General features: G+C 39.4%; 1 protein-coding gene across 5 annotated transcripts in view; it reads right to left on the bottom strand.

The window, feature by feature from the left end:
* Positions 1-14,159: 14,159 nt before the first annotated feature.
* The window catches only part of R3HDM1 (R3H domain containing 1), a 102,823-nt gene continuing 101,423 nt past the window's right edge, over positions 14,160-15,559 (bottom strand). For all 5 annotated transcript variants that reach the window (XM_037523279.1, XM_037523280.1, XM_037523275.1 and 2 more), the window contains one exon: positions 14,160-15,509. In XM_037523279.1, the coding sequence (XP_037379176.1) occupies positions 15,148-15,509 (362 nt within the window). In that variant the 3' untranslated portion in view covers positions 14,160-15,147. The remainder of the gene's footprint in view (positions 15,510-15,559) is intronic.

Raw genomic sequence — 15,559 nt, 5'->3', positions numbered from 1 at the left:
AGGCTCAAAGTCAAAGGATGGAAAACAATCCTACAAGCAAATGGGCCAAAAAAGAAAGCAGGAACAGCTATACTTATATCAGATAAAACAGATTTCAAACTCAAAAAGATAAAAAGAGACCCCAATGGTCACTACATTATGATCAAGGGGACAATACTTCAAGAAGAAATAACACTCATTAACATATACTCACCAAACGAAGGAGCACCAAAATATATCAGACAACTGTTGTCTTCTCTGAAAACAGACATCAGAGAAAACACATACGTAGTGGGAGACTTCAACACACCACTATCAACAATGGATAGATCAACAAGACAAAAAATAAGTAAAGAAACCAAAGCTCTAAATAAGGACCTAGAGCAATTGGGCTTAACAGACATCTATAGAACACTAAACCCCAAAAAAACGGAGTACACATTTTTCTCAAGCGCACACGGATCATTCTCCAGGATCGATCACATACTGGGGCACAAGACAAACATCAACAGATACACCAAGATTGAAATCATACCAACCATCTTTTCTGACCATGAAGGCATCAAACTAGAACTAAACCATAAAAAGAAGGCAAGGAACTTTCCTACCTCATGGAGATTAAAAACCACACTACTGGAAGACCACTGGACTAATGAGGAGATCAAAGAAGAAATTAAAATATTTTTTGAATTGAACGACAAGGAGGACACCAATATCCTAAATGTATGGGATGCAGCAAAAGCAGTAATAAGAGGAAAATATATAGCAATAGAAGCTCACATCAAGAAACAAGAAAGAACTCAAAGAAACAACCTAATCTCGAAGCTCAAAGATCTAGAAAAAGAACAACAAAAAAACCCCAAAACCAGTAGAAGAAAAGAAATAATAAAAACCAAAGCAGAAATAAATGAAATTGAAACTAAAAAAACAATCCAAAAGATCAATGAAACCAAGAGCTGGTTCTTTGAAAAAATCAATAAAATAGACAAACCCCTAGCCAGGCTCACAAAGGAAAAAAGGGAGAAAGCACAAATAAACAGGATCATCAATGAAAGAGGAGAAATCACAACGGACACAGCAGAAATCAAAAGAATAATCAGTAACTACTATGAACAGTTATATGGAAATAAGTTTAATAATCTAGAGGAGATGGACAAATTCCTACAACTCTACAATCACCCAAAGCTAGATAAAGAAGAAATAGAACACCTAAACAGACCAATTACAATTAGCGAAATTGAAATGGTAATCAAAAACCTCCCCAAAAACAAAAGCCCAGGACCTGATGGATTTACAAATGAATTCTACCAAACATTCAGAGACGAATTAGTGCCTATCCTTCACAAACTCTTCCAAAAAATTGAGAAGGGACAATACCAAACACGTTCTATGAAGCCAATATTACACTAATACCAAAACCGAACAAGGACAAAACTAAAAAGGAAAACTATAGGCCAATCTCCCTAATGAACACTGATGCAAAAATCCTCAATAAAATTTTAGCCATCAGAATCCAACAATGTATCCATAAGATAATTCACCACGACCAAGTAGGATTCATTCCAGGGGCACAAGGATGGTTTAACATCCGAAAATCAATCAACGTTATCCAACACATCAACAAAAAGAAATATAAAAACCATATGATAATATCAATAGATGCTGAGAAAGCTTTCGACAAAGTGCAACACCCATTCATGATAAAAGCCCTTGAAATTCTTGGGATACAAGGAACATACCTCAACATCATAAAGGCCATCTATGACAAGCCAACAGCAAGCATCATTCTCAATGGTGAAAAGCTGAAAGCAATTCCATTAAGATCTGGAACAAGACAAGGATGTCCACTCTCACCACTGCTTTTCAATATAATACTGGAAGTCCTAGCCAGGGCAATAAGACAAGAGAAAGACATCCAAGGAATCCAAATAGGAAAAGAAGAAGTCAAACTATCACTATTTGCAGACGATATGATATTATACATAGAGAACCCCAAAAACTCCACAGAAAAGCTAGTTCAACTCATCAATCAGTCCAGTAAAGTGGCAGGATACAAAATCAACATGCAAAAGTCAGTAGCCTTCCTATACACAAACAATAAATCTGAAGAAGAAGAAATCAAAAAACCATCCCTTTTGTTATTGAAACAAAAAAAATCAAATATTTGGGAATAAATCTAACAAAAGAGATAAAGGACCTATACAAAGAAAACTATAAAACACTGTTAAAAGAAATAGAAGAAGACACAAAGAAATGGAGAGACATCCCCTGCTCGTGGATTGGAAGAATAAACATTATTAAAATGGCCATCCTTCCAAAAGCAATATACAGATTCAATGCTATTCCAATCAAAATTTCAATGTCATTCTTCAAAGAAATAGAACAATTATTGATGAAATTCATATGGAATCACCAAAAACCCCGAATAGCCAAAGCTCTCCTGAAAAAAAAAGAAGGGAATGGAGGCATTACACTCCCAGACTTCAAACTATACTACAAAGCCATAATCATCAAAACTGCATGGTATTGGAACAAGAACAGACATACAGACCAATGGAATCGAATAGAAAATCCAGAAATAAATCCACAGATTTATGGTCAACTAATCTTTGACAAAGGAGCAAAGACTATGCATTGGAGCAAAGAAAGTTTGTTCAATAAATGGTGCTGGGAAAACTGGGTCGCTACATGCAAAAGAATGAAGCTTGACCACTACCTCACACCATACACAAAAATCAACTCAAAATGGATTAAAGAACTAGACATAAGACCTGAAACCATAAAATATATAGAAGGAAATATAGGCGAAACACTACGTGATCTGCACATCAAAGACATCTTTACAGACACATCACCCAAAGCAGTGATAGTGAAGGCAAAGATAAACAGCTGGGACTACATCAAATTAAAGAGCTTCTGCACAGCAAAAGAGACAATAACAAAAACAAAGAGAAACCCCACCAACTGGGAGAACATTTTTGCACCCAACACTAATGATAAAGGACTGATCACAAAAATCTGCAAAGAGCTGATGAGACTCAGCAACAACAAAGAAAATAATCCAGTCAAAAAATGGGCAGAAGAGCTAAAAAGAAACTTCTCTGAAGAGGAAATGCAAATGGCCAACAGGCATATGAAAAAATGTTCAACATCACTTGCCATCAGGGAAATGCAAATCAAAACTACCATGAGATACCATCTTACACCAGTGAGAATGGCACATATTAAAAAAACTAGCAACAACAAATGCTGGCGAGGGTGTGGAGAAAAAGGAACTCTTCTGCACTGTTGGTGGGAGTGCAAACTGGTCCAACCACTGTGGAGAGCTGTGTGGAGATTTCTGGACCTACTAAACATAGAGCTTCCATATGATCCAGCAATTCCACTCCTAGGTATTTACCCAAAGGACACAGAAACATCAATTCCAAAGAACACCTGCACCCCTATGTTTATAGCAGCACTGTTTACAATAGCTAAGCTTTGGAAACAACCCAAATGCCCAAAAATAGATGACTGGATCAAGAAGATGTGGTACATATATACCATGGAATATTACTCAGCATTCAAAAAAGATAAACACATGCAATTTGCAGCAACATGGATGGCGCTGGAAGGGATCATGCTCAGCGAAATAAGCCAAAAAGAAAAAGAAAAATACCGGATGGTCTCACTCATAGCAGGAATCTAGAAAACTTAAATAAGGGACCAGGAAAATGAATAACTATAAGAAAGTGAAAATCAAAATCAACAAAAAACTATGAACCAGAGACACTTTTAGGCGGGCGGGGGCGGGAGGGGAGGGATTGGGGTCAGAATGGGGGGCTGCAATTGTATGGGGAATATAACAATAAAATTTATAAAAAAAAAAAAAAAACAAATAAAACAACATGTTATCAGAAAAAAAAAAAAATAAAATGCTAAATTTTCTGGGAGGGAAAAAAGGAACAATGGAAATTCCTGATTAAGATTCTTGACTTTTGAAGTCCAGTACTGTAAAATTCAATTAGAACATAGTCCTTTCTCAAATCAACATGCCCTTCTTTCTTTGGTCCTCTAGAGAGAAACATGAGTCTCCTTTTCTTACTCTGTAAGCAAGCAAAGGCTACAATCTTTTGATTCTTTGTGTTATCTTAAATCCTTTTATTTCACTGTAGCAGACTGTGTGGTATCCCACCTAGAGCCCTGCTTCAGAGCCAGGGCACTTTCTCAGCTGCTGGGAGTATTAGTTACTGAAGTCTCAAAGCTGGGTCCTCTGACAGATGTACTCAGCTAAGGACATAAAGGCTTGGATGACTTACCTCATTATGGGTTCTGAAGGAACTCCCATTTCCAGCCAGCCCCCGGGATCATCCTCGGCCTCCGTTACAACTGCATCTCACCAATGTTGTCACTAATGTGGTTCACTCCCTAATAAACCCCCTGCAAACGGATATCTCTCAGTCTGATTCCATGAACACAAATGAGACAGAATCTTAATCACCTGAGTCCTACAACTGCCTTCTTTGCAGTCCATCCCCCACAATGATGTCATATCCATCTTGCCCCAAATTATTTTTAGCATACAGGTTCTTGCTTAAAAATTTTGCTGGCTCTGGGCCTCCCCTGGTGGCGCAGAGGTTGAGCGCTGGGCTGCGAACCTGCCCACAGCCTCTGCAGCGCCGGTTCGATCCCCGGCCACCGGGTGAGAGTCCCACATGGTGCACAGACCTCTCCTGCCGCCCGCTACTCCCCTCAGCGGTGTATTTCGTCAGTCTGCCTGTTCTGTTCTCCACTCTGGCTCTGGTGAGTTCTCTCATCCTCCCGCGTTTCTGACTGTACCAAGTGCTTGTATAAATAAATAAATAAATCTTTAAAAAAATTTTTGCTGCCTCTGCAGGACCTCTCCTGTCTCACCTGCTGCTCCCCTCAGCAGTGTAAATCCGCCTGTTCTGCTCTTTACTCTCTTTGGTGAATCCTCTTACATGTACCCCCCAGCACCTCTGCCCTACACCCCAGTTCTTCTATGCATAAATAAATATTTTTTTTTAGAGTCTAGAATAGTAGACTAGTTACTTGAGACTACTCTGATGTTCCTAGTCATGCTTAGAAAAGTCACATGCTCTATAAGTTGCCATAGTCCTCCCACTGATAAGCTTCACTGAATAGCAAGTTTATCATCCCTGCTTCACATCTGACTGACATCAGACAAGCATCAAATTGTAGAAACAATGCTGGCTATTTCACTAACCTGCTCAAGATCAGTTTCCCTCTAACAAACTAGAAGACAATTGGTCAGTTGAAACGGCACATCTAGATAGAAAGCAGGTTCTCATGGTCATTTTATCGTGTGACTATTTCATTTTCTCACCTCATTGACACTTCGTTGCTTCACTTGTAAATTTGGATAATAATAGAACCTACCTTTTAGTGTTCTTTTGATGATGAAATAGGGGCTTTTAAAAGTGCTTAGCAAGTGCTGGGCATATAGTAATTAACTGCTTTACAAACATTAGCTATTATTTCTACCTGTTTGCCAAAATCATGCTTAGGAAAAATGTATATGTGCCTTTCAGTATTCAAAACATTTGACTCAGACAGATCACTTATTCTTTTAATGACTGAATAAATATATTTACTTAGAAAGGTACCGGTAGGTACTGAGGATGTATTAGTAAATAAAAGCATAGCTGTTTTTCCTGTCCTGAAAATTACATGCTGATGGATAGAAAAACTAATTACTGACTAATTGGCCAATTACTCTTATAATTACAATTTTAATTAGTGCTTTGAAGAGAAAATACAGGAAATTATTAGTTATTACTGGCAGAAATGACTTAGTCTGGAAGACTGAATTAGGGAGCTCGGGAGAATGAGTGGCTACATGAAGCAAGTAGTAGTTAAGGTGAGAAATGAAGTGTGTACAAATGAGCCAGAATTTGGATGGTAGGGTTGGAAGAATATATGTTTCAGGCAGAAAGTAAATTACAGATGGGGGGAAAAAATCCTTAAAATTTTGTGACTTAGTACACTTTTGGGTACATACACAAACACCCCCCACCCCACACACAAACACAGTCACACCTATCAATGGAATAGCATTGAGAGTCTAGAAATAAAACCACACATATATAGGCAACTAGTTAATGACAAAAGAGGCAAAAGCATACAATGGAAAAAGTAAAGTTTCTTCAATAATTGTTGCTGGGAAAACTGGATATGTAAAATAATAAAACTAGACTGCTGATCTTACATATACTAAAATCAATATGGATTAACGACTTGAATAGTGAACATGAAACTATAAAACACACTGAAAAATACATAGTTATAAAGATCTTTGGCACAGGCCAACATTAAGAGAATAAAAGGGCATATAAACAAATGGAACTATATCAAATTGTAAAGTTTCTGAACAGTGAAAGAAAACATTATTAAAACAAAAAGGGAGAATGGGAGAAGAATTTGCAAACCATATTACCAGACAAGGGGTTGACAGCCAAAATGTATAAACCACTCATAAAGCAAACAACAAAAAAACCCCATATAACACAATTAAAAATGAGCTGAGGATCTAAACAGATATTTCACTAAAGAAGACATGAAAAAAATGCCCTCCACCACTTATCATTAGAGAAAACGCAAATCAAAACTTCAATGAGATTTTACCTCACACAGGTTAGAAAGGCTATTATCAGAGCAGTGACAATCAATTTTGGGATTTTTGTAAGAATTATCAGGAAAGAACTCTTCTCCTTCATTGGGGGGTTGCTAAAAGAAGAGAATGTAAGCTAAAGATTTGGTGGGGGGGCAGCTTTACTCTGATGATACTGCAAAGGCCTTGGATGTAGTCATGCCTGAACTAGTCTTATGAAGTACAGTGAGCCAGTACATTTCCTTGGCTGCTTTAGCCCCTTTGAATTGTATTTTTGTAACTTAAAGCATTAAGTATAATGCCTAACACAAAAGTACTCAATAAAAGTCAGGTGTTATTTTTATCCCAGCAGATCTAAATAATCAGTTAGGCACTCACTGATGAAGCATGCATGGGGTTTGGATAGATGGAGTGGGAAGGGGCAAAGGAGAAACTGATGGCAAGTACACCAGTTGGAAAGCTACTTAAGTAATCAAGGTATGAATGCTACGGGGTTAAAGGAGAGGGGTGGCAGAATAGAAAGGAATGGGTTAAGAAGTTAAGCGATCATGGCAACACCCATTCATTTAATAAACATTTGCTGAATACCTTTTGTGCTTGGCATCACACTTAACACTTGATGGACAGAAATGAATGTGGCATTCTTGGTTGTTTACTTTACAGCCTCCTTTCTTTGCTAACAAATTTACTTACTGTTGGCCTTCTAATAGTGGCCTTGTCCTTCAAGGGAGCCTTCTGAGTCCCTCCTCACCTCAATGGAGTGAATCTTGATGGCTTTAACCTAGTGGAGTGCTCTCATTCCCCTAGCAAATAATCTCTTTAGGCAGAGACATGTGAAATAATTCTAGTCAAAGGTGAAGGGAAAGCTATTGGGAACTTCTAGGAAAACCATATTGCAGAGATGTTTCAGTTTCTGCTTCTGAATGCTGTCACCTGCAGGTGACATCTAGCATTATGGTAGCTATGAGAGGAACCAGCCCCATAGGACAAACCAACAAGCCCGAGAGATGTAACAAACCAGGGTCCTTGGTGGTACATTTTAATTGCTCCATTAACCAATCCTGGAAGCACCCTACCTTAGGGTTTTCTATTAAGTACAATAATAGATGTGATTATTTGTCATTTTATTTTCCTGTTTATTACAGTTAAAGGCATCCTCATCACCTGATTGATAAAGGGTACCATATGTTCTGTGTCCTTCTATAGATAAGTCACATATTTAATTTATAATTCAATGTCCTGGAATCAACAGTTATAGTGCCATGAAAGTTCCACACAAGGATATGTTGGGAGGCCAGAAGGTTGGTACAGTGGGTAGAATCATCCAGTTTAGGTCTTAAAGCCCTATAGACATGTTTGAAGCATAAAGGGATGAGCCTTCTTTTGCACAAAGACACTGAATAATAGGCATGAGAGTACATGGTATGGTTGAGAAGCAAGAAGGGTATACACCTTATGTTTGGAGAATGTAGCAGAATACACGGGTATGAAATTGAAAGGCAAGTTAGGGTCAACTTATGTGGGATTTGAGGTTGGTTCTATGAAAACAGGAACTATTAAAGGTTTGTTGCTGCACCTCCCCCTGCAGTGACCTTTAGGGCTAATGGCTTTCACCAAGGTCCCTAGGTCTGGCTGGGCAAGGAACGAGTGCTCAGGGGAGTACAGCAAAGTTCCCTGAAAACATAGATAAGACAGATGTTTATCAAAAGATAAGACCACCAGGAACCACTACAAGAATGCTACTACAAAAAACCTTATCTTGTCTTTCTAGAACTACAAACTTTATTCCCTTATTGTCTTTCTAAACTTCCTTCTTTCTTCTATAAAGGTTATTGCTTGTTAATTAAAAAATCATATAAAATCCTTAACACAAGGCTGACTCAAATGAAACATTACTAAACCCTGTAATAATTAAAATATAGTTTAGGTAAAAAAGTAGTAAAAAATGCGACTATATAGTTTAAAAACAAAACTAATGGTCTATCTACTTAGGAATGAGGCTAGGTCCAGATGTAAATCACTGCCCTGTCAGTGATAAGCTAAACCCATGAGCAAGCTGATTTCGTTGATATTCAAAGTTCCTATGCTTTTAGAAAACATATATATACTGGTCACAAACTCAAAGAGAATTACACTCAGATTTACACTCTCTCCTGAAGTGTGTCTGTTTGTCATTTCTTTCGCCGACTCCCTGACCGCCCTGCGCGTTTCTCTCAACCCTGAGACGGCCTCATTGTCTACTGCTGTGCTGGTCCGCGGCAGTTTGTAAGCAAGAAAGTCCAAACTCTACCTGACAAAAAAGTGATTAAGATTGTTTGGATAATAACATCAAGGACTTGAACTACAGATAATGGTGAGAAGATTCCAAGATCCAAAATCTTGGAACGCAAAATGGAGTCTTAGTAGATAGAAGATAGCAGTAGCGCAAACAACAGGAGTCTACTACAGAATATCTGAGCAAGCTTATTTGCTCACACACTCTCAGGAGAGTAAGGCTGAAGTTTTAAATTTCTTGGGCTTGCACACAGACACAACCCAATGAAAACAAGGAATTCTGTGCAGTGCCTGCTTCCTTTCCTTGTGCCTTCCTGATTAAATTCTCCCAGATGTGAATGTGGCTGGTAGTGTCTCAGATCACAAGTCTGGATCGCCGGCATGCAGAGGGGGCAGCTTTTCTGAGCAAGAGAGGTTGGGAATCAAGTCACGGCTGCTCTTTTAGGGTAGGACCTGTAATGTGGGAACTTCCCAAACACAGGAAGGGTGTTTAAAAGGTGCTTATGTTTCACAGCTGTCTACCACAAAGGGTTATGTTTTGGTGAGGGTGGACGATAGGATGGTGTAGACCTTTGATGTGACATTGTAGGGGTCAAGCTATAAAATAAGTATTTATTGGCAAAGCTTGTTTTTTGTTTTCATGTGCAGTGATGCTACTGGTGTGGCAGAGCTGTTACGATTCTCAACTTTTTCTCAGGATATGAGTGCAAGTCCCAGCTCTAGTAATATGCTTTTGAGTTACTTTTCAGAATATGGGGGTGGCTTATGCTTTGCCACTCAAAGTATGTTCTGAATACAACAGCACTTGGGAACTTGTTAGAAATGTGTAATTTTAAATCCTACCCCAAATCTACTGAATAAGGATCTTCATCTTTGAAAACCACTCCCTATCCTTGCCCCCTACACTAGCCATTAGGAGACTAAACCAAGTGTCAAGACAGTCAGAGCAGGGTATGTGAATCGTATTTCTATTCCAGCTTCCTCCCATCTGACATCACAAAGTAGAACTCCAGACTAGTAAAATGACCAGTGTGGAAGGCAGCATTCTCCTCATCCTCTATTAGACATAGAAGAGTCCACAAATACATGTTAAATAACTAATAGGTGGTTGGGAATACAGCCAGAAGGAGGATAAACAAGATCTCTAATCACATGGAATTTATATTCTATTAATAGAGACAGAAAATAAAAGATCTGATAAGAGATGTGCAGAAAAATGAAATAAACTGCTGTAGAAGATAGTGACTGATTCGCTAATAAAAGCCTCTGCTGAAGTGGCAGTTATATGAATGATAAAGGAATGGTTAAGGCAAAGTTTATTCCAGGTAAAAAGTAAGTGCCAAAGTCCTGGGGTGGCATAAGATCAGAGATATGGGCAGGACTGAATCAACTTCAGTTTGTAAGCCAAGATAAAAACCTAAAGTTTTGCTATTTTAATTGGAAACCACTGAAGGAGTCTGGCAAGGCAATGGCGTGAGATGATTATCTTTTACATTATTCTACACAAGAACAAAAGTGGAATCTTGGAAAATGTTGAGGAAGGCCTTTCAGTAGTTAAAGTACAAGGTGGTAACTTGGACCAGAGTAGTGGTAATAGAGATAAAGAGGTGAGCTTCAGGATTTGGTTGGGAGTAGAGTCAATGGGACTTTTTATTATGTATTTGTGTTTGTGATAAATTGTTTCCAAAGATGGCTGCATACATATCTACCATCCTAAATGCCTTTTGGCCACTTCTCTGAAAAGGTGGAGTTTATTTCCTTTGCTGTGGATAGACCCTATGACTGATCTATTTTAAACAGTAGAATGCAACAAAAGTGACATTCTGGGATTCCAAGACTAGATTTTAAGAGGCATCTAATTATTCAGGCATAAAAAGGAAATCCTGCCATTTGCAACAACATGCATGAAACTTGAGGGTATTAATGTTAGGTGAAAATCAGAGAAAGACAAATACTGCATGGCAAAATTTAAATGTGGAATTAAAAAAAAAACAACTCTGGGGCATCCCCGGTGGCGCAGCGGTTGAGCGCTGGGTTGCGAAGCTGCCCACGGCCTCTGCGGCGCCGGTTCGATCCCCGGCTGCGCCCCGGCCACCGGAGGAGGGTCCCACATGGCGCGCAGACCTCTCCTGCCGCCCGCTGCTCCCCTCAGCAGTGTACGTCGGTCCTTCTGCCTGCTCTGCTCCCCGCTCTGGCTCTGGTGAATTCTCTCACCCTCCCGTGCTTCTGACTGTACCCAGTGCATGTATAAACAAAAACAAACAAACAAATAAATAAAACATGCCTCTATAAAAAATAAATAAATAAAATAAAACTAAAAAAAACAAAACAAAACAAAACAAAAAAACCAAAAACCAACTCTGAATTTAGAGTAGGTTGATGGTTGCCTGTGGGGGAGGGGGAGGGCAAGGGGAATGGGTAAAGGTAATCAGAGTATAAACTGTTAGTTATAAAATAGATATGTTCTTTGGCTTAACTGTTGTACAGCATGGTGACTGTAACTCTAGGCTATGCTGCTGGAGACAGGTCAGTGAACAGAGCTGCCTTGGAGGAAGAAATACTTCAGAGTGTCATGTAGAGAACTGAGGCAACATAGCTGAGTCAGTCTCTGGACCCTGCACATCTGAGGCCCCAGACATGTAAGTGAGCCCCAGCTGAGAACACCTTGATGTCAGGTGGACAAGAGTCAAGCCATTTTCTTTGCACCACACCCAAAATCTTAATCTACAGGATTTTTTGTTAAATAGCAAATATAGATGAAAGATGAAACAGTGCTGGACATTTTGCAGGTGCTGAGGGATATTATGTAGCCAATGATTTATGTATTTCAATTCTTTTGCTTCCCCAGCCCCCTGCAAGTAATTAACTTTTATGTTTCTGTTTTTTTTTTTTCCCTGATTCACAAGTTCCTGTTTTTTCCCTTACACTCCTGCAATATTCTTATGCTGGTGAAATTAAACTAAAATGAATCCAAGTATAGATACTAAAGAGAAAAATAATAAAGGGTATTATTGCATCTACCTGTTTGTTAGGCTGGTGAAGGTCTATGGGTTGTGTGTGTGAGAGCCTCAGGTTCTCTTTTAGCAGCAAGTCAAAGTCTTCTGGAATTCCAAGCAACCTGGGGGGCCAGCTTTGAATCATGCCAGCAAGTATAGAGCACTTTCAAGCTAATGCCACACTGGGTACTAGTATGTGGACCCTGTGCTCTCTGCCTTTTAAGACTATACATACCACATCTCATGATCCATCTGGCAGGCAATGGACTAGGATTGAGAAGTCTGGCTGCCTTTTCAAAGGCCCTGTAGCTGGCCTTTGTTGAAGTCTCACACTTGCCTTTTTTCTGTTGCTGACAACGTGGATAAGCCAAGTCTCAGCTGCTCTTGACATAGCTGCAAAGGTGCTGGCTGGACTCTTCCTAAGCCACTCTGGTATTATGGGTTCTACTCAGACCTGTTTCCACACTACTCACAGGCGAGGTCATTTCCTGGTGGGATCAGAAAAACATTTTCTTAGCTTGGAGTTAGTTCCCTACTTTGTTTTCAGCTTAGATGAAAAGCTAATTACTTTTATTTATTGTTGGCACCTTGGTGAATACTTTGTGCTCTACATGAAAAAAGATAGACATTAATACATTCATGCCCTTTGTAGTCCAAGGGCTTAAAAAATATTAAGTCACAGTCTCAGCTTTCTAGTATATGAACAAGTAGAAACAGAAAGTTTTGAAGTGATTGCTATAATTCTCAAAGGGACTGCTGGAGCTGCTAATATCACAATAGGAAAGAATAGTTCATTTTTTGGTGAAAGTATGGCTAGTGCTCTGGGAAAACCCTTAACAGGGAAGATTATTGTTAGGGATATGAGACATTTGAAGCTATCCTTAGAAAGGTTTAAAATCTGGCTCAAACCATATCTTAAATAACTCCAACATGTGCTTACTCCTCCCATTTTTTTTTTTTAAAATAGGTAGAATCTAGAAGATAAAAAACCAACAGGGGGATATAGACTAGGGACTATGTGCATATTTTTGTAATGAGGGCAGTTAGGCAATTTCATTAGTATTTCTATGTGATTGTCAGGCAATGGGGTGATGGTGGCTAAGAGCAGACTTCACAATAGCTTGGCTCTGGTTTCTTACCTTTCCTCCAGGAAGTATTAAACTTCTATAAGTTAAATCAAGGATTTAAAGCAAACAGGTTTACCAGGATTCTTACTGCAGGAATTAAAGAAAACATTCAGAGAATTGAAATAAACCATGGGACTGTGTTTTTTTTTTTTTTTTGTCTCTTTTCCCCTGTAAAAAATAATATTCAGTAGGTCTTGGATGTGATTTACAGTCCTCACTCTTTTCCCCCTCTGGGTGAGGCTTTTATTTATTTTTTTAAAAAATTTATTTATACAAGAACTGGGGTACAGGTCAGAGGCGCAGGTGGGGGGTGAGAGAATTCACCAGGGAGAGAGCGGGGAACACCACAGGCAGACAGATCAAAGACACTGCTGAGGGGACCAGTGGGTGAGGCAGGAGAGGTCTGCTGTGCCATGTGAGTTTCTCCCTGGCTACCTGGGAATCGAACCCATGCTGCAGAGGCTGCGGACTGCTTCACCACATGGCGCTCAACCTGCTGTGCCCTGGGAAGGCCCCGGGGTGAGGCTTTTAAAGGTGACATGGTTCAGAGGCAGCTTCCACTTCTGCTCCCAGGATTCTAATATTCACAATCTCAATATACCAGTCAGTGGGGAAGTCTGCAATTCCCTGGGATCAAGAGGGACCTACCTTGCAAATGCTCTGGACTGAACATCTGTACCACAATCCAATAACACCTGTTGCTCTTCAGCTGCAAGTAAACTCCTAATCTGGACTAGAAGCAAACCAGGCTTCAAGGAAATTGCCGATGGCAGACACCATGCCCTGCCCCTTTGTGTTTCCCAACAGTTTGACTCTGCTTGGCTATCAAATGGGTACATCAACACATTGGCTGAGAACACAAATTCTCCCTCTAACTAAATGCAGTGTAAATTTTTAGTTGTCTGACTGTATACTCAAAAATTATCTATAATTGATTGCATGAACTTTATGGAAGCACAAAAGATGACTCCTACCCACAGGCATGACCTCCACAGAGAAAGGGATGCTCTGTAGGACATTTATAAAATGAGTGGTTTGCTGTCTTACATCTTCTATAAGCTTGAAATGTAAATCTTTGAGAGGTTATTAAGTCCTCAATACTGCAATTCACTTTAAAAGGTATTTTTAATTTACAAAAGACAAAGTAGTTTATATTTGTAAACATTTATTCTTTTGAACTGAAAAAGGCTTGCATCAGCACGCATTGTACAGCCTTGCAAATTACACAGAAAGTGAAAGAAAGGTTCCTTGTTCATATGGGCAATGAATCTTTGATGTCCAGTGATCCGCTGCAAACAATGAAAACAAATCTTAAACCACTTAAGAAGTTTCCAGCACTCATCAAATGCATTTCGTTAGGTGACAAAATATCCACAAGGAGGGGAATACAAATAAGTGGCATTTAGTTATTGGAGGGATACACACACACAAAGTGGAAGTATTTTCTTGCCTAGAATGATGACTATTCCCCTTTGAATCTACGTGGTTTGATTAAGAGGCGTTGAGAACATAATTTATTTTATACTTAATGTTCATAGTACTTGAATGAAAAAGGACAGGACCCTATGACGGAATTCTGTATATTCCGGAAATTATTTCTGTGTTTGGAGATACAGGGGAGGAGTAATCTTATATTTGTGAGCTCTCCTTAGTCACTCCCCATACCCTCAAAAAGACAGTACATGGTTTTGACTTGGTAATTCCACTCCTGCATTCTTTTCTCCCAAATTCTATGTTGGGTTACACTGTGCTGGCTACAAAAAAAAGAAATACAGGTTGCAACTAGTTGTAATCATTTTGAAGAATAATTTGCTGTACAATAGAGCTTTGGATCTGATACAAGAATTCAGAAATACAAAACAAAATAACTATAAAAGTTAGGAGGCATTTGAACAGCATTTCCTCAGAAAAAGCTGCCAACTCTGTATCATTCCGATGTGGATTCCTACAGTCATGTGGGGTGAAATATGTATTTCCCCCCTCCCTTTGCTGGATCACTGGCCTGTCTTCAAAAGCTATAACGCCATGACCACACATCCTAGGAGTTTCTATCACATTAACAGAAGCTCCAGATACCAAGCCAATCAAAGATGGGAGAGGACAGGGGAATCAGAAAGATAAAGGATCCAAGATGGCTCTGCTACTGAGAACTTGCCCTTTCCAAAATGTGAAAGTCATAGTGCTTCTTGCTTGTTCTCAGCTTAAACTTGTTAACTGAGTTAATTTGTTTTTTCAATGCATTCTGTGCAGCTGAAATGGAGGGAAATGTGGCTAAGACGGTGTATGTGGAGGCCAAGTCACTGGGTTTAGAGCGGTCAGGGTTGACAGCGTTGTCCCCACTGCCACAGCAGAGGGGGTGACGACGCAGCTGGGGCTGGGACTGGGGGTCCCGAAGCCACCGGATCTTGGCGCCAATTTTAAAGAGTTCCCCAAAAAGCTTCTCGGCTTCCATGCGAGTTATTCCATCTGGTAGTTCAGTAATTTCCAAAACCTTCCCAACAACTAGAATGGAAAAGGTGTAGAATTAATAATCCCTGTTATCAAAAAAGGTG

This window comes from Talpa occidentalis, unplaced genomic scaffold, assembly GCF_014898055.3.
Source record: "Talpa occidentalis isolate TD23 unplaced genomic scaffold, MPIMG_talOcc4v2.1 talOcc4.3, whole genome shotgun sequence".
NCBI classification, from domain to species: domain Eukaryota; kingdom Metazoa; phylum Chordata; class Mammalia; order Eulipotyphla; family Talpidae; genus Talpa; species Talpa occidentalis.
Note: the sequence above shows the minus strand (reverse complement) of the source record. Positions and strands in the feature narration are given on the sequence as shown.